This window comes from Strix uralensis, chromosome Z, assembly GCF_047716275.1.
Source record: "Strix uralensis isolate ZFMK-TIS-50842 chromosome Z, bStrUra1, whole genome shotgun sequence".
NCBI classification, from domain to species: Eukaryota; Metazoa; Chordata; class Aves; order Strigiformes; family Strigidae; genus Strix; species Strix uralensis.
In genome coordinates this window covers 8,897,641-8,917,808 of record NC_134012.1, presented here as the reverse complement: position 1 = coordinate 8,917,808, position 20,168 = coordinate 8,897,641, and the positions used below count along the sequence as shown (strand labels likewise).

Sequence of the window (20,168 nt, the reverse complement as noted above, 5' to 3'; positions counted from 1 at the left end):
GTACCCCTGAGGGCAGGTTGTCCAATCAATACGAAAGAGGAGCTCACAGCAATCAGACCCAAAAAAGGGGTCTGAGCCTCACAGGGATGAGAGTTATCTTCTAAGAGAGCACTTGTCCATGAAGGAGCAGAATAGGAAGACTGAGAAGAACAAGATGAAAAGCAAGAGCACTGAGCTCTTTGTCTTTGTTTGGGGCTAGCCACAGGAGCAGAGGGGGATGCTTACTTTGAAACACACATCCAGGTCTTCTTTAGCCGATAGATGGAGCTGGACTGCAGTGCTGCAATGATGGCCCTCAAAGAGGAAAAATTCTTCAGGATCCTACATTCCTGTGAAAGGAGCGGTTAGAAATACAGAAGCATTAAATGTCAGCATTACGAGTATGTTAGTGCTCTTCTGTTTGACTGGTGTCATACTTGCTACACATTCTCACTGCTAAGCAGGCAGCTGTACAAATATTGAGCATCAAAAATATCACTCCCCCCCGCCCGCCAACAAACACTTTATGGGCTTTGGCATTTACATCTTGTTTTCCTCACTTTCATGTATTTGTGGTGATGTTGCAGTGTTACAGCTTCCAGTTGTCCCAGTAAAAATAAAAGTGGAACTGAGTCCATGAAGCCAGGCTAAGGAGCACAAATATTACACTTCTTAAAAAGCTCTTTATAGTTACCAATCCCTTTTACCCATTAGGGGAAAAAAAAGGCTTTGCCTCTTTATGTGTGGTACTTAAAATGTAAACCCTCAATCATCTAAGTGTCAATTAAAAATAGAGACATGCAAAGGAATAACCTGTTATTCAAGTACGCGCACACTGTTAAAGAGAAAAACCTTCCCAGCTTTTCCAGAGTTAGGATCAAATCCTAACAGAGGGACTGGTTCATAGACATTTCTTACACAGCTTCTCTGGGGCAAAAGTTTTGGTGGAAAAGGATACTGAAAAACTTAATTCTCAAAAAAATAGCACAGATTCCTGGTAAAGCAGATGGAAGCAAGGAGGAGAGGGAAAGTCTGGCCTGTGACTCTTCAAGGAACTCCTGTAAATCTGTTGGTGGCTCATGAACTAGAGCCCGGGCACCACAGACTTACACTCCTGCAAATATAAGCTCTCACTAACAGGTGTCTGTACACGCAAACAAAACATTAACAGACAAAACACGTGCCAATTTGACTGTTGCATGTAGATGAGAATATATTCAAACTACAATTCCACCTTGCAAATTTTTATGGGACTGATTATTACACTAATAATGCTGATTATGTAAAGGATCCTTACAGTGAAAATAGACATAATTTATTTCCTTTGTAGGACTGATTCAATGTAAAGCAACGTTAACATAAACAAAAGTCAGACCTTAGTATACCAGCAACTCCGTGAGTTGCATTAAAATTGACTGAACAACTAAGGCAAGTACATTTACTCCCATTTCTTTACCTAAAAAAAAAAAAAAAAAAAATCTTTGGGCAACTTAGGAGGCTACATTTAACAAAGTGTGGCTTAAGAAGACTGACTAAACACACAGCACTTGAAGCAGGTTAACAGTTAGGCTAGATAAAGACCAAGTTCAAGATCACGTGGTAGGACATGCAAGACCTGAAAGCTATTCTTGCACACTTTGGAGCCAAAGGAGCCACATAACAGCTCTTCTTCAGAGACTGACACATTTAAGAACAAGACCCTTCTTTCTTTAAGTTCAACTTGAAATTCAGACTGGGGAGAACATGGATTGAGAGGCACAAATTCTCAGCATTTAGTTTTTTCAAATACAACAGGAGTTTGTACTGGAAGATCCAATTTGGAACCATCTTGACTTAATTGCACGTTGCATAATTTAAAGCACATTAGGAATTCAATACTGGATTTTGTGTTCTCAATGATTTAACTGATTGCAGACTAAACTTTAGCAAGCTTTCATTTATATATAAGAAGAATTTTTAAGACTGCTCTGAATAACATTGTTTCATGCTGTGTCCTTCACAAGAGGAAAGCCAGAAAGAATCCTGTGCAGAAGCAACTTTGATTTTAAAAGATTAAGCATAACAGGATATTAACGATTTCAATTTTACTTTCAATTTTTAAAGAAAATATTGTGTGAGTAAAATTGGCTGCTCCTGCTCAGGAACCCCAGATCTAGGCGGAGCAGAGAGGGCTGGCAGTTAGGAAAAGTATTCAGTTTATCTTGTAAACCAAGAAACTGGATCCAAAAGTCACGAACAAATAACAAACGTGGAACTCCATGCTGCTTAGTTACAGAGTGAGCAGTCAGTGAATAACTGCACTTCAATGAGTGGATTATTTTCTAATCGAGGCATCTAACTACTCAAAACATTCATTTGCATGCACAAAGCACGCAACTTTCTTCAGAAGTGGGCAGCTAAGTATATATGCAACTAGCTGTTCTACATGTGCAATTATTTTGTAGAGCGTGCACATGCATTTTTCATGTGCTTAGCTAAGACTGGAGTATTTAATTATGTGTATGAACTAAGTAAAGGGAGAAGCACTGAATCAACAGAGGTGGAGAACAAAGTTCTCCATCCACACAACAAGTATGATGAGAGCAGTCCCTGTCCTGTCTTCCTGGGCCTCCCTGCTCCCTGGGACGAGCAGGAAGCTGCTTCGTACTTGCTCGCCCAGGCTGCAGCCCAGGCTGTCCCATAAAGGCCCCTTCAGCTCGTACCCTCTGCAACTTAAAGGTCTGCACACAGAAAATAGGAATCCAACTTCCTAATCCGTTCACAGGGGCTATAAAGCAGCCATCAGATGATAACAAAAACGAGTCAATGTAAGTGCCAAAAGAGAGGTGAAAGACTTCTTCCCCATACCAGTTTCCTGAACCATGCAGCTGCCAAAGCTTAGGTGCCAGGACTAGCAATGCTGCCGCTGGAAGCATAGAAGTGCGTTGTCAAGGCTGGAAAGCCTCTGCTTGGCTTGAGCTTTTTATGACTGCTTACTTTGTATAGCTCGGAAAGAATCCATGTGATTCTTAAAAGTCAACACACAGCCATATGAAAGTGCTTTAAATGTTCTCTTCAAAGGAGAGATCTAGTTTGCTGCCAGCTGCCCAGTGCTCTGAGGGGAGTTAAAAAGGTTACAGTAAAATATTAAAGATAAAATCTAAGAAATTAGCAAACTAGAGTTATGTAAAGAAGTCATGAAAAACACTTTCGCACAAAGATTAAGAAGCACACAATCTGCTACAAGACAAAGGAATTGAAGCCAAGAGTAAAAATGTGTTAGAGAAACACGTGCGACAATGATAAAGCAGAAAGGTAAGATGATGAGGAGTCTGGTACCATATTGTAACTCTACTTATTTTTTCTGGTCACTGCTTGCACCTCTCACCCCCTCCCAACTCAGCTGGTTTGCATACATGATGTGAACCATGAATAACTCAGTAGGCAAACGACCTTTCAGCCTCAAGAATTTTTCAAAACAAAAGAGTACAAACAATAATTTCATTTTTTCCATGTTAAAGAGGCTACTGCTTCCTAGAAGTAAGTTAGCTTTGTCTGCACTTACTTAAAACCTCGTCTTTACTTTACTTTCATATGTCCACACACATACATAAATGTATAAAACACAAACAGTTGTGCTGTCTTCCACCACACCTGATTTCAAGTCCCATGGCGTTCATCGACGCAGGAGAGGGAGCATGATGCTCATTGACTGAACGTGAATGGCCAGAGGCAGGCAAGCGCAAAGCTTATTCTGACTGTGCCTGCTGCTTGCACCACTGACAGTCCTACTCCTTTCTTGTTAAACTTTCTTTTGCAAACAAGTCTAACCTTTGGATGATATCAACCATCACTTCTCTTCTTTCCCTGATATGAGCAGTATTTAGTTCTAGGGAAGTGAACTGGTTGAATTGATCCCTATCTTACCATAAATGTTGCATTATCAAGTATATGGCACTCCCCAGCTGCAAGACGCAGTATCTGCCTCACCCATTAATTAGCACTCCCAAACCTGTGAAGAGACAAGCAGCAACCCCATTTCCATGGTGGGGAAGCACCTAAGGAGAGGAAGGGCAATACTTCATCTGCTGTTACAAAGAAAGTCAGTCAAAAATAGAATTAGAGCTAAGACGTTCACTGGCCTGGGACCAATGCATACAACCCCTTCCTCCCCTTCCAACTCCCTCACTCCAAGGCACCCACATGAGAAACATTAAACAGTCTAGAATAAATGCTTTACATGTGCAATATGAATCCACTTCTCGACGATCTTGGCTCTTTGTCGTGTTTTGAGTTTCTTGTCCTTCAGGATAGTGCTGACAACACAATTGGTAACTGCATTGAACTGAGAGATGGTAGCCCTGATGGTCAGCGCCAGGTGCTTATTTTCTTTCTTATCCCTTTGAGACCAGATGCATCCCAAGCAGTGGTAGGGCACAACTTTCTTGAAGAGTTTCTAGAGGGAAACAGAGGTGTCTAGGTCAGCAGGGTTCACCTAAATCACTACTATTCACAAGAAGAAATGCATGTTTACATGGATCTAAATCTAACATGGTATTAAAAGGTAAATATTTGTTTTCTGTTTGAAATATACACTTTGGCAGTATATACACTTTATATTTTTTATATATAAAGTGTATATACTTTAATATATATTTGGCAGAAATATACACTTTATAAAAGGCTTGATGCCCTAAAAGAACTGTCAGCTAAACAGTCCTGGGAAAATAAGAGACACCATTATATCAGTTGCATAACCAAGGGGAAAATTTTTTATATAATGATATTTTGAAGGAGATTGATACAGACAAACCAAATCAGAGCACTGCATTTAATAGTACCTATACATCTTTAGGCCAGGTAGCAATATCCTAAAAATGTGTTATTTCTCAGGTGTCAAATATTGAACTCTGCAAAAAAGGCTACACAGTATACATTCACACTTCTTTTAATTAAAAAAAAAAAAAAAAAAATTCTTTGGAATGACTGAAGGAAAAAGCCCAATGAATGAAGCAAGTTTAGATAACCAGGCAGAGCTGTGTTCTGTGTCCCAACACAGACCCTTTCTGGAACACTATACTTACATTGACATATCTTTAAAAAAAATTTTTAGAAGCCCAGCACCATTTACCCTAGCATTTCAAGTAGTATATGTACTCTACATACTGCATCAATGTATGTCAACTGTTCTGCCACACGGTCTGCTCGGAAAAAAGAGAATTCTTCTAGACTGCTGATCTCCATTTCCTCTTCATCACACAGGTTACAGAGGGAAGTGATATAGAACCCATCTGTCCAGGATGGAAAACACCACTTAGTAAATTTATACAGCAAACAGTGAATCAAAGCAGATGTTTATTTTAAACCACCACTGTAGATATTATAGCACAACGCCCGAAGAGTCCTGTCTGACCTAATGGCCCCACTGTGCTGCATATTTTAGTGAGAAAGAGGATGACCAGAAGATTAAATTGGCAAAGAAAGGGTGGAAGAAAAAGAAATAGAGAGAACTGAGCTGTTCAGGGTCTCTTAGCAGAGAAGTGGCTTAACCCATTCACTAACCATTCTTCTGAAAGAATGCCCCAACAAAAATTCCTTATTAACATTGCAGAATTTTGTTAATCTACTTCTTAGTATTTATGCATTTTATAATCTGAAAAAAACAAAAATAAATCAAACTGAAAAGGGACAAGACTGCAGTTATATCCCCAAAATACTGCATTAGGAGTGCTCTTATAGCCAGATTTCATCTCCCATGTGTGGAACTAAAAGGAGATATCAGATTTCTTGGCACCATTTGTGGTTACATGAACTCTATTGAAGAGAGTTTATTCCAGCATCCCTCACCTTCCCTCTCTGGGATTTTTTCCCAGAAAAGGGAGAACAGTGAGCACCTACAGCATTCAGCTGAATGCTTCTTCTAAATTTGCACTGGGCAGCAATGAAGAGGTGAGAGAGGAGAGTTGTCCTCATCAAGGGACCAGATCCCGTGCAGAAGGGAAAGGATTTCACAGAATTTCCCATGTCACCTTTTGGCTCCCACAGGTTGAGAACAGAGCCACATTAAACCACAAAGAAATATGCCCTTGTTTCCCATGGTAGAGGAGAAAGTCAAACAGAAAATCTCTGAAAATAAATCCTCTTCCTAATCCCTTTTACTGTAAGGCGACAGTAACTCCGTAAGAAGGCAGAAAAAAAACCTGGACTTGTTGAAGACTAACAATGAAAGAACTGAGTTTACTACTAGTGAGATTTCATTAACAAAAACCACCAGTGCATTTCAGAGTATGTTATGCAATACTTCATAGCCAGTTAAAGCAGAACAGACATTAAAGCGACAAAAGCAGACTGTGATATTTTATCATTGTTTTTTGAAATACTTTGGGTTTCCTTTCTTTGTTAATTAGCAAAACCTAATCATAATGTAAATTGCTACAGTTTTGATGCAACAAATTATAACCAGAGGCTGTATCCAGATTTCCATCTGTACATGCCAATTGCACAATGTATTGACAGAGCTAAATGGAATAAATGGAGACCTCTGTTCCAGCATTATTTTTCTGTGCCTGTTTTGTAACAATGCGCATAATTAAATGGATTTCTACCAAACTGTTACAAGAGTTACGCTTTTTTCTCTCTCTTTTTGGCTATGTAACTCCTCATTTTCCCTTCAGCCTTGAAATTCAGCTGAAAATCCTCATCACCAAGTTGCAACCTTACTCAAAATCTCACAGTGCCTTTAAAATCAGGTCATGGAGTGCTACACAAGATTTTCCTTTTCTTTTTTCATGCCTCTTTTTCCTCTTTTCTCCCTCACCTTCATAAATGTGTAACCAGTCTTTTCCCTACTCTCCGAGAAGCTGGAATTCTCTTGTACTCAAGTATCTCATCATCTTCAAATTGCTGATCCATTTAGGTCCCCCTCAAAGCCCAGCTGCCCTCTTGACTTCACTGAGAGCAACCACGTGCCCCTTTTGGATTTGCAATCTCTGACTCACCTTGATTTGTGTTGCTCAAGCAGCAAGAATTGAGGCCAGAAACAGCTTTTATCAGCAGCACTGAATGGAGGTCTGATTACACAAATCAAACTGTAGGATTAGGACCCAAATTTGTAAATTCATAGCACAATATGAGTGCTTTGGAACAATAATTATCAGCAAGTCTTGATGGCAGACAACACATTAAGAGTTTTGAAAGAAATCTCTGAAATGAGCAAAGATGGAGCTCTGATACAGTAAGTGACAATTCTAAAACTCTTCTAACCCCACAGGTTACTTGCATTCTCCTCCTCTTTATTTTATTCTATAATTAACAGCCTCTCTTCTGCCACAATTTGGAAACTGTTATCATTCAAACTGACCCATCTATAACTCAGAAAAGAACCTTTTCAACTGTTACGTGAGGAAACAAATGCAGAAGCAGGGCTGCTGCGAACTTCTGTTCACTTTGAACAACAGATGAACTCAAATATAGCTCTCATGAGCTTTCCTTGTTTGACCTGGGGGAATCAAACCCAGGAAACGACACAAATAGGCACATATCAGCAATCCTGTTCACTTACCTATGTTCAATAAGGAAAATGCCTGGGCTCTCTGCAGTACTTCTTTTCATGTATGTGTTAATGACCGAGTTAATTTGGCATTTCACAGCATTATGCATTGACATGGTATTTCTGGAACATCCGTCAGACATGATTTTTATGGGATGAAATGGGTTTTTTCGCTGTCATTTCCTTTATCCTTTATTACATGAATTATTCCCTCTTGCCCCTCTGCCAAAGCTGGAAGTTGGTCTAGTTCTCATTCACACACTACGTGAGCTCCTATGATTTTTCAGCTTATGCCACAGGAAGCTTTCTGACCAGGATAAGGGTACGTGTCAAGCTTGACGCTGCATGCAGCGTATTTGTGTTACTATAGTTCACTATTGTTTCAGCAGTCTGTGACCCCCAATAACGTAAGTTTTTCCTCTGTCCTTGCATACCAGCAGCCGACCACTCAAATAGGAAAAAACAGCCACAGACACTTCCTTTGTCATGATGGTAACTAGGAAGAAAAGCTTCACGATAACAAGGTTTGTGACTCAAGCTGTATTTTGTCGCAGCTCTGTATTTTTCTTTTTGTTGGTTTGGGCTTTTCTTGGTGTATGTGTGGGGGGGGTGAAATGAAAAGACCAGCTACAGACCAGCTGTGTGTTTTAATTCCATGACATGGGAAGTGCGCTGATAATTAACGACTTAATTGTTGCAGCAATCTCAAAGTTTTGGCTAATTATTAGAGAAGTGCTGGATTTCCCAATCCACCCCACAATAAACAGGCATAGGCACCTACACTATAGGACTATTTCATCCCGCACAGAACCTGCAGCCTCACAGAGATATTTTTTTTAAAAAAAGAAACAAGAAAAAAGTCACTAGTGAGCCTCACGATATAATCAATTAGCATACAAGTTAATGAAGTGTACTCCACACAAATCCCTGCGTCACCATACAGTCCGGGAGAACAGGAAGGCAGAAGGGAAAGGTAACTTACTGTCATTTTCAACTTCTTGGCTCCGGAACTCCTCCAAGAGGTTCTGCGCCCTCTTCTCCAGGTCAGAGTCAGGTATATTCCTTTTCAGGTAATCCAGCAACTTGATCAAGCACAGGTAGTCAGGTGGCTCTCTGAAATCCTCTGGGCACTGATCAAGCCAGGCTTGCAAGATTGATGTTACTGCACTAAGAGCAAATACACAAGAACACATGGGTTGTAAACAGCATGTATTGATGCAATCGCATGTATCGGTATCTAATACAACAATAAAAACACAGACATTCATACCCCACGTGAAGGCAGTATGAAGACTTTTTTGAGCAAGGAATTTAATTTTTATGCATGGAATCTTATTAAGATGTCACTCAGATTTTGCCAGGGACTTCAGTGAAGTTGCTCCTGATTTGCCCTCCTCCAAGTGGATCCCATTATAGTCCCCAAATGAAAACTAATAAAGAATCAAGTCCACTTATGCTATACTGAGACTCTTCTATTAAATTCAGGACATCAAATAATGATAGAATAGAACAGATTATTTCAGTTGGAAGGGACCTACAACGATCATCTAGTCCGACTGCCTGACCACTTCAGGGCTGACCAAAAGTTACAGCATGTTGTTAAGGGCATTGTCCAAATTCCTCTCAAACACTGACAGCCTTGGGGCATCGACCACCTCTCTGGGAAGCCTGTTCCAGGGTCTGACCACCCTCTCAGTAAAGAAATGCTTCCTAATGCCCAGCCTGAACCTCCCCTGGCACAGCCTTGAACCATTCCCACGCATCCTGTCCCTGGATCACAGGGAGAAGAGCTCAGCACCTCCCTCTCCACGTCCCCTCCTCAGGAAGCTGCAGAGAGCCATGAGGTCGCCCCTCAGCCTCCTTTTCTCCAAACCAGACAAGCCCAAAGTCTTCAGCCACTCCTCACAGGACATGCCTCCAGCCCTGCCACCACCTTGGTTGCCCTCCTCTGGACACATTCAGGGCAGCAGCTTCCCCGTGGAAGCGCTAAATCAAACGCTTCCTTTGCTGCCCTTCCTCCCATCAACTGCTGCTGCCAGGTCTAGGGACCAAACTGAAGCTGCGTCGTCCTCCACACCGTACTACTCATGATCTGCTGTCTTAGTAGAAAAACTGAATGAAACCTTGGGTTCTGTGAAAAAGCAGTCTAAGCCTGAACCTAACCCCTGTGAACACACACAGTGAGATTGCCTCATCTGTGAAGATAAAACCCTAATCGTGACACGTGCAGCATGGGCAGCACTGTGCTGCCAGTGCCCAGTATCAAGCTTGAAGCACCAAGATAGCTGAACCCAGAAGACAGATTGGCCTTGCTAATCTCAGGATGAAATGCGTAACATGGTTTTCCAGAAATAACTCACAATGTTGTTGACAAATTTCAACTGAGTGTGAAAAAAACTGGACAAAGTCTGCAAAAATAACCAAATTTCTTCAAGTTTTAAGAAACTTCAAGCCTGGATAAAAAAAGTAACAATCAACTTTTTTTTTTTTTTTCCCTGCTGCATTTTCTGTGAGATCTTTGGTTCGTCATAGCAATGTGCCGGTAAATCAGCATGTATATTTTGGTGCACTATGAGCACTGGCCACAGCACATATTACAGGCTGGGAAAAGAGCATGTCAAAAAACTTTTTAAAGAGAATTTTGTTCACCTGAGCTGACAGAGAGATTAGGGAAAAGGACTTTTGTGTGCAGTCACATAACATGACACACTGGCCACGGCCACAGTCTCTTAATCACCTACTGTGACAGAGTAGGACATAAAGTGGAAGGGAAAAAGCCCCTTGTTCCAGAATAAAAGGCACAATAAACCTCTAAACTTCCTGAGAAAAGGAAGTCCTGACGATTTCCCCTGTGACACTGAAACCATCCCTGTATTTCAAAGCTCTTCCAGCCAGTAGCCGTAAATGCTGCTGCAGGCACGAGAGGTGACTTACAGGTATTGCTGTCGTGGAAAGCGGGGGAAGATGTTTAGGAGAGAAGAAACAGGTTTATAGAGAAGCAGATCTCATGAGCTCCACTGCCACCAGAAGAACAGCTGAGATGACCAAGTGACAACAGCCCTGGTTTGCAGCAGGTCCTATTCACTTCTACAAATGCTTAGGGCCGTGATGTGTAGTTAGCTGTGAGAGCTCAGCCCTCCAATGACCGTATTTTTCACACCTACAGAAACCTTCCCCGATACCTGTTCCAACAACCCCATTTCACAAGACCCTCGTGCAAGAACAGTATCCCATACTCCCAATGATATTCCATGAAGAGAAGGGCCACGCTCTCAGTAAAAACCTCTAACCACGAGTATCCAGTCAGACACACTGATGTGTCAGCTCAAAGAACATCTGTGCTCTGTGCTCCTGACAATCAGGCAGTTCAAATCCTCAAAAAGACAGATAGAGTGGCTCATGTCTATCGTGTTAAGAGCTGCACATGGACAAGCATACCAGGAGGACCTCTCCTTCCTCAATTTATGAGATCATGAGAGGAGTTCAAATATGAACATAGATTTCACACGTAGACAACGAGGAACCCAAAAGCCAACCCACAAAATTCCATATCAGAGTTGCAAACAAATACTGGCACGTTTGTTCTGCAAGTAGGGAAACCACAGTAATATCTGGTTAACTCAGCTGCTCAGTGGCATTCAAAATAAACCAATAGTTAAGAAAGAGTAAAGATAGTTTCTTCCACTCTCCTTGTCTCATCTTAGCTGTATTGGTTTTTCCTCAAAACTCAATTAACTTTCAATCCCATATAGATATCACTTTAGAAGTCCTATCCACTCTAGTCTCTTGCTTCTTCTGTTTCTTTCCCTGATATTGTGGCAACTTAGAATTTCTAATTAGAGTATTTGGAAATCCGTCAGTAATACTGTTTGGTTAGGCTTGCTCTCAGGAGAAAGTCTGGAATTACAGTTGTACAAAAAGTATTTACAACCAAAAATTAACATGCAAACATGTTCTGGATTTCAGGTTTCATTGCAAACATGAAACACAGATTGTGTAGCTTGGAAGACTCTCTTCACATCTGAAACCCATTTTGGACCGAATTTTCACAACTCTGCTCAGACAAGCTTCCACCATACATGCAACAAGCACAGCCTTCATAGTTTAGGTCAGTGGTGGCCAAACTTTTTATCTGGAGCTTCAGGACTATTTTTCTCAGTCAGGACAGGTGTCACACAACAGCCAGTGCTCCACGACCACCACCGCGAAGCTAACAGCGCCAGCTCAGCTCCACAGCCCAAGGCGCAAGGAATGTGGATGTCAAAGAACAAATCCTGATGACCTAAGGCACATTTTACACCCGATGTCTAAAGATAAAATGCACTTTCACATGATGCTAGGAGGATAACCTAACCACTTTTTCCCCCTTTAACTGCACTTCAAAACAGCTTTGCTATTTTCTTGCAAATGGGATGACTTCAGAATTTAAATCTCACTCTTAAAAGCAACACTGTAAATCATAGGGGCACTAATGGCAAAGATACATGCATACACACATTGCCTGAAACAACCTCAGCTTTGGTCTGCAGACACTGTTGCTATGCAGAATGAAATCAGTCATAAGCAATAATCATTTACCACTATAGATAAAGCAGGGGAAACAAACACTCCTCCTGTGTTTAATCAGCAAACTGTTGGCCTAGGTGTGTTCATCTCATGTTTAATTCTGAGACAATTTCCCTGACAGAAAGATCTCTGGGTTATATGATTGGATATGTTACCAGACAGTTGAGAGTTGGCCTTTACACAAGCCTGTTTAAGCAAGCAGACCTGTGAAATTTCAAAGGAAACAACATCTATGCTGCCCACATCCTCCCCCAGTACCGAATCCTGATTGGGGCTTGCTGTGCAAAATAACAGTGCAAAACCACACTTACGTCCTGAGTACTGTTTTGGATTCGGAGCAATTCTGGCTTCCATCTTCTTCACAGCTTGGGGTCTCCAGGTTTCCGTGCCTGAAAAATGAGATGGGTGTTTAGAGGAACCCCTGCTGAATAAAAGCAAATCCTAAATAGCATAAGTCATATACAGTTCTCACAAACAACTAAAAAGCTCAAACTACAAATACAGAATCTAACACTTGGGTGAAATTAAGGGGCTTGAAGATTATTTCACTTAGGAGGAAAAAAATCCTAAAGAGACAGACGGTATCTTCCAACCTAATTTGTTAATTTATATGAAGCAGCCTGCACACAGGAGGAATCAACAGTTCTTTGCTCACAGCTCCAAGACCCTTTCTGCCTGTTTGCACTCCATCCTTTCCCAGAGCAATATTCCAGTGTGCAATGAGGCTGTAACACAACCACTTTCTCCAACACAGCTTCTGTTTCTCTAGTATTTGTCACTTCTTCTAACTCCAAGAGTGATTTCACACAAAGTTTTCTAGGTGGCAAGTGCCCACTTGTGCCAAAACTACTGACACAGTTGTCACGAGTGGCAATGGCCCACGGCACTGTGGAAATTACCACTGGGAAAGAGGAAACCATGGGCACAACTCCAAAAGTGCAAAGCAAAATCTCTTACCTACACAGGCAGCGCATGTGCCTTGAAGGCAGGATTATGCACTTCACTTTCAATGGGAGTGCCCACTGCCTCAGATATACAGCTCCATAAAGAATTTCATGGTTCCTTACAGCCAGCTTTAATGAAGGCGGACAATTACTCACAGTCCAGAATAAGGCAAGCTGATTTTACACATTCTGTGCTCAACTAATTGTGTCAGGCACCTGAATTTAATCTGAATAGTTAGGAGAATAAGTGCATCTTTAAGTGTTTGTGCTACAACATCCTGGTAACATCAGACAGAGAACATGGAGCAGGCTGTCAGTTTGTGTCCAGGAGGTTCATGTCAGAACTGCAACAAATTCATCCAAGATGCTTCAAAGGACAAAGATAAGAGGTGGTAGTTTTATGCTCCGCTGAAGTATCAGTCCAAGGCTTCATATGCAAGAATCCCAGATCTGTACAGAAAGTCAACTAGTGTAACTGAATTCAAGCTTGCTCACACCAGATCTGCTAGATTATAAATAAAAGGTTTTTGCACCGCCATCTATCACCCTCATACTGATATTCTACCCTACGATGGCTCACAATCTCAGAACTCCACAATACTTTAAAAAAAAGAACTTAAATTTCAGCAATCTTATGACAAGGGCTTAATGCCGGACAATTCCACTGTGGGTGGGGAAGCTGAGGCAGAGCGAGATCAATGGTTTGCATACATTCCACTGCACTGCAAAGTAAACCCAAACTAATGAAGGCAAACAAGTAATCCCTCTGATAGGAGCAGCATAGCCACAGTCATGATGAGGTCAGCTTGGGCTTACTTAGCCTTGAGAATACTGCGCTAAGACCACTCTGAAACAGCTCATTTAAAACCAGATCTTGCATCTCCAACTAAACTGCAGGTAGACATAACAAAAAATTATTTGCTTCAGTTGTTACCACATATCTGTGACAAATATGACTGCTTGACCCCAATAGCTTAGTCTGACCAATACATTGTCTCTCGTTCAACCCAAGTTCCCACATCAGTGGTGAAGACTTAAGAAATCTCAGCATTTTATCTGTTCAGAAAAAAAAAAAAAAAAAGGCATAGCTCATGCATAAGAACTTGCAAACTTATGTTTTAAAGGGCCCAGATTCTCAGTTATTCTGAAACAGTCCTTCTAGTCCTATAAGACAGCAGAAGTACGAGAGTAGGTTTTAAGGACTTAACAGAAAGGGTCCTTAGAGGTACATACAGGATAACCCATTTTGCCGTTGCCGTTTCACAGAGTTAATCCAAACATCTAAAGAAAAATATGCTTAGCTAAACTGACAGTGGGGTAAGAATCCACTTCCAAACATGCTGAACAACACCTCGATCCCTTGGTGGTCACAGTGAATCACAACAGGAGCATTCACAGAGGAACCACCACTGCTTGGTACAAGAATGGCTGTCAATCTTCTGAAATTTTTTTGGTGCATCAATGGCCTCTGTGCTTTCTCCTATATTCTCCTAAGGAATTTCACACCCTGTCTGTACTTCTTTTTTATTGGGATCAGCACTACCGAAGCTGTAAATCTGAGTAGATACCTTCTTTCCAACTCTCAGCTATGCCCAAATTCACCACTTGATCCTACCTGGCCTCTCTCAGCTCTCAGTCATACCCTAAACGCTCATTACTAGCGTTTGCAATTCAAAGTGAATGCAATTAACTATTGGAGATACTTCCCACTGCTTTACTGCAAGGATGGAATACATGAGAAGAGCCTTAAGAACAATGCTTCCAACCCTTTGCTAAGCTGAAGTGTAAAGTTCAGCCTAATTTTACTAGATTTAATTCTATTGGTTTCAACATTTGCTCTTGCAGACCTGTAGATTGTCCGGCACTTCTAAATATTATAACGCTGGGTAACATATCATTTTACCTAGAAGATACAAAAAGAGCAAAAGAGGGATATTTAGAGAACTATGCTGACGCCTCCTCAGTGGAGATTGCCCAGGACAGAATTGGGACATGCTGCTGACAGGACGTACATTACATGCTATGATGGCTGCCCCTGTCCTGTTGCTAGTGATTTCACTCTCCACTGCCATCTGCTAGGTAAGATGACTCAAGTACTTCTTAGCCAATAGACAAAAGACATTTTTTTCCCCTGCTGGGAGAAATCTGCAAAGAAAGCTTTAGTTTTTGAATAACAATTACAGTTTTATATTCATTTTTCAAAACTTGCCATTAATTCTTAGAGCAAAATTTGTTGAGATGACTCAGTGTCATTGTCCTAGTATTGTATGAAATATAAAATATGTATTTGAAGAACATTAGGCATTTGCATTTAAATCCCACTAGAGAGATACACGCTGATTCTTATAACATAAATGCATAACAGTAATAAAGAGCAGGCAAATTTTCTGTACAAAATTGGGTAAGTATATAACACTTCGTTATATTGCCGGATGTAAACCTCTGCATGAACAACAGGTCATTAAATACAGGTTAGGAGGAGTTAATGATACATCTGATGTAAAGAACAGCATTGCTGCAGACTTCCACTGCTCTGTTCTCACCAGCTCCTGGACAAAGAGCCATTCACTACCCAGCCTTGTATGAATGCTTTGCATACAAAAAGAGACATGAGAAACAAAAGGATCCTGTAGCCCACAGAACTTTTCAGCCTTGCTTGGCGTTTGGGAAGTTATAAACTCCACTCAAAGGGACTGACTAAGCAAATGAGACCAGAATGCAGTGGGTAGTACTGAATATTTAAATACTGAAAAATAGAGTAGAAAATGCACCCCTGCATCTCTGTTAAGAACGGAAGGGAAGAAGAGGGAGGAAAATACTCTGAATAAATCGGAAATAATAAGGAAAGGTGGTTCTCTGCAAAAGCCCCAAACAAAGCCCTAAATAAGGCTTGTAAGCATTGAAACAGGCAACTTGGAAGCACAGATACTCAGCAAGAACCATAAGGTGTTCTGAATTATACACACACAGAATCATGGAAATGAAATTGCTTCTGTGGTTATGTAGACAAACCACCTGGTACAGAGGAAAACAACTGAGGAAAGAATAGATGCTACAGCAACAACAGTGAGCCAGATGCCATATAAAGCTGCTGTCCCAGGACACGTGGCTCTGCTGCCAAAGGACCCATTCCTTCAATGTCCCCTCTCTACCTTCATTTTCCTCTCCATTTACCCCCTATCAAGCCATTCTCCAGCAAAAGGCATGAACCGAAAATGTAAAACTAACTTGCTATTTACAGTCATTATCCAGCTCTAGCTCTCCCATCCAACAGTATCAATTCCCTTCTCTGTACTCCTCGAGATAGGGACCGGTTGCTACTTTATGTGCAACTGTTCCGAGCACAGCACGGCCCCACTTTTAAGTGCCATTGCAAGGAATGTGATTACCAGGGCAAAATAAAATATGTAAGAGAGGAAATCGGCCTGCTTCTGCTCGCATAGGGACAGATAAACATCTTTGGCTTCCATCACGCTTGTGAGCGGTTAATTCCAGCGTGCACCCAGCGACACTGGGGATACCGAAGGATCTCCAAGGAGGCACCATGCTGTATCTCACACCCAGGGGCAGAAGGAGCTGGTCTCTTCTTCCTCTCTCCAAGAACTTCCATCAAGTGTTTTCACATCAAAATGCCAACAAGATTTTTTCTTTTAAATCTCATTATCCACTTCTACCAAACAAAGAGAAAATATCAGAACATACAGTATTAAAGACTTGGCAGGTTTTCAAAGCTGTCTGCTGCGTTTAGACGCCAAACCTCCATGAATACTAAAGGGATACGGATGTCCAATTACTCTTAAATAGCTTTGAGAATACAAGTCATCCCCCTCACTTTTCAACATACCAGCTTATGCCCAAGATTTTGTTTAGTTTGACATTTACTCTGTGTTAAAAGAAAACCTTTATAGGCTGAATCCAGCCAAAAGAATTGTCCTGGTTTAGCCAGGATAGGGTTATGTTTCCCCAGCAGCAGGGGGGAAGCTCTAGCCGGGTTATTCAGATACCATGCGGACGTCACATCCTGGCACGAGAGCGCGGAGCGTGTGGTTTTGTACAACCGGTCCTCTCACTGCTGTATTGGTAGATATCTTGCTCTGTTCATTGTTATCACTGTTACTGTTATTGTTATTCTTGTTGTTTGTTGTGTTGCTGTTGCACTGCTGTATTAAACGTCTCCTTATCTCAGCCCCGGGGCTTTGTATTTCACTCCCTTTGTGGGGGAGGGGCAGCGGCCGCGTGGTCTCAGACCCCGGCAGGGACTAAACCACCACAAGAATGAATAGGGCTCCAGTCTCAATTTTAATAAAAAGCAAAAGCTTAATTTGAAGTCGGGGGAGGGGGGGAAGCACAGATTTATTCACAATCTCCAAGAAGTGTTAAAAGTTACTCAGAGAGCAAATAGCACATCTCTGATTTTACTGAAGACACAAGTTATCAAAGGTCCCAGTTTAAAGTCCGTTACAATAAGTAGCATAGCCGTCAAAATCCGCTGAGTATCTTCCGACTGAACCACAGGGAACTACGTCGGTCTTAAAATATTCTGAATTGTACATTAACAATTTAAACCTTTACACATGCCTCGTTCGATACTTTCTGTAAGTCCACTCACTGCACTAGATGATAGGGCAGAAACCACCTTTAGGCCTGTTCCTCTCTGCCCCGCTGGTTTGGGCATTGCTGTGACGACAATACCAGCCCGGGCTGTGGGAGTCAAAAACACCGCAAGGACTAGCACCGTGAAACGTGCGATTCCTGCTGTGACATGACCACAGCCATGGGTGTTTGGCTTTGGCAGGACTTCCTCCTGCTTCCCGACGTCACGTGAAGAGGAGTAAAGGCAGTGTAAGCAACACCCGTGTCCCTTTGGTCCATCCTGCCACACCACGAGAGAGAAAACTACCAACTCCTCCACAGCCATGCAGGAAATGAAGATTAGAGTGTGCAGCCCAGAAAGGGCTCTTTGGAGCTACCAATGGCTGCAGGGCCTCACATGTTCACAGGGCAGATCACAGCTTATTTTAACAGAGTAAGGTCCAAGCAAGGAAAAAGGTTTTGCCCAGAAGATTTCACAACACCTCACCGCAATGTGAACTGATTTAACAAAAGCACGCATTATTCTGAATTATTCACACCTATATAAAGTTCTTTTTTTTTCCCGCCCTAACACTTCAGTTTCTCTTAAGTACAGCATCTGCCTCTTTATTTGCCTCTGTCACTCAGGGAAAAGCATCTCACCTTTTTTGGATGGAATAAATGTTTCATGTCCCAAATTTAGTTAATGCTTGCACTGCTTGGACAGGATACTCTGCAGACCACATCAACTGACCAACAGGTATCCCCCCACACTTAGACTACAATACATCCAGATTTCCAAGGACACTTTTCCAGAGTCCCAGACTCTCTTTGTCTAATCTGAATTTGTGTTTGCATACATCAGACAGTTCTGCAGCACTCACAGTGAGGGGTGTATCCAAAGCAAATCCAACATAAACTGAATACACTGGGGGCAACCCAGCTTCCACACATAGAAATTTTGAAGCAAGTTTGTCAATGTGTACTTTCCTACAAAAAAGCACGTCCTACAACTGGGAGATGGAGATGCTGTTCTCTCCTACTCTATGTCAAGGGGCTGCTCACCTGGAAAAAGATGAAAGGGCCTTTTTTGATCTGACCACATCACTGTTCTCCCTTGGACCAAACAAGAGCCAAACAAGAGCTCAGCACTGCCATTCATGATTGTTCCCTTACTCTACGATCCTGCTCTATCACCAGGAATAAGAAACAGGGTTCAAGCTCTTCACATGAAACTAAAATTGACAACCAATGCCAAAATCTTATTGCTTTTTTAAGAGCACCCTTTTCATTACTTTTTTTACTTCACTGGAAAACAAAATACAAGTACTCATAAAACACAGATTATGCACTGACACCTACTTCAGTCTCTGTACTGTTATTATTAACAAGTATCACTACCAAGAAAGTTGCAAAAATGCACTCTCTTTGCTACTTATGCTACACCAATGAAAACTAAGCTGGTTAAATTAAATTACTATCCATTTTTCCTATTACTATTCATTTCTTTTATTTTTCCTTATAACATCTGCTTTCCTTCACAAGTCCATACTCCGCAGCTGCATGTAAATCATGCTAACTTTTAGAGCTTAAATTTCATCTGTGTTTTGTCCCAAGCCATAAAATTCTAGATTATCCATGATATTCGAAAAGCCAAGAGAAACATCTATGGATTCTTAAGCACTACACTCCTCAGATTTGTGAGAGGGGAAGGAAGTGGTGACCTCCTAGGATTTCCTGTGGATTCTATCATTTATTATAAAAGGCTGAGGATAATGTTGACAACATGCCCTTCCTCTGAAGGAGATGTTATAACCTGCTCTGAGAGGTACACAAGCCAGTGAGATCATAATTGGGCTCAGAAAAGAAAGTTCTGTTCTACGGAGACTTTTCCCCTGTGCTTTCTTGCCCTCTTTTGACATTTTCACCTCTTTAAAGCAGCATCAGAGGAGAGGAGCAGGGCTGACGTCCTTAGAGTCATGTACGCTCCTGACTTGCTGCTGCTCTAAACAACCTCACTACCCAAATTTACCTGAGACACTGCTAGAAATATCATTTAGGCTATTGGTCTGAAGTAAAGCTGCAGTATCTGAAATGCCCTTATTCTCCCTTCCTACCCTCAAAGCCAACCACAGGAGGATGTCCCTCCCCAAAGCAGGTCTTCTCCCATGCCAACATGTCACCAAAACCCAATGGGACCGGAACTCATTCTCATCAAGACCACAAGAACACAGCAGTGCACAAGTCTGGCGCAAGATCATTCCCCTCAGTCAGCAGCAAACAATGCAGTGAATAACGAGCACATCATCTTTAGAAGAGGACACCTATTTTCCTGTTCATTCCTGCCTCAATGCTCAAATGAAATCCCTTATAAACTGGCTAGGTGCACATTTCAGAGCTGAGTTAGTCCTGTCTGCTCAATTTCTTTTCCAATCAAGGCTGGTTTTCTCTCCTCTGATACACTCCTGAGAAAATGTAAGACAGACTCATAAGTCAGACTTGCACTTTTGTGCTGCAATCCAATTGTAATATTACAGATGTTATTCCCAGATATGAAAATATTAAGAACTTAATTGCAG

The 20,168-nt window shown here is 41.6% G+C and overlaps 1 protein-coding gene across 1 annotated transcript in view; it reads right to left on the bottom strand.

Annotated features, from left to right (window-relative positions):
- The window catches only part of LOC141937932 (ral guanine nucleotide dissociation stimulator-like 1), a 46,612-nt gene that overhangs the window by 9,296 nt on the left and 17,148 nt on the right, over positions 1-20,168 (bottom strand). Inside the window, exons 5-9 of the mRNA XM_074856275.1 lie at positions 12,385-12,462; positions 8,490-8,674; positions 5,125-5,249; positions 4,199-4,414; positions 226-329 (exon numbers count right to left, since the gene is read on the bottom strand). Of these exons, the coding sequence (XP_074712376.1) occupies positions 226-329; positions 4,199-4,414; positions 5,125-5,249; positions 8,490-8,674; positions 12,385-12,462 (708 nt within the window). The remainder of the gene's footprint in view (positions 1-225; positions 330-4,198; positions 4,415-5,124; positions 5,250-8,489; positions 8,675-12,384; positions 12,463-20,168) is intronic.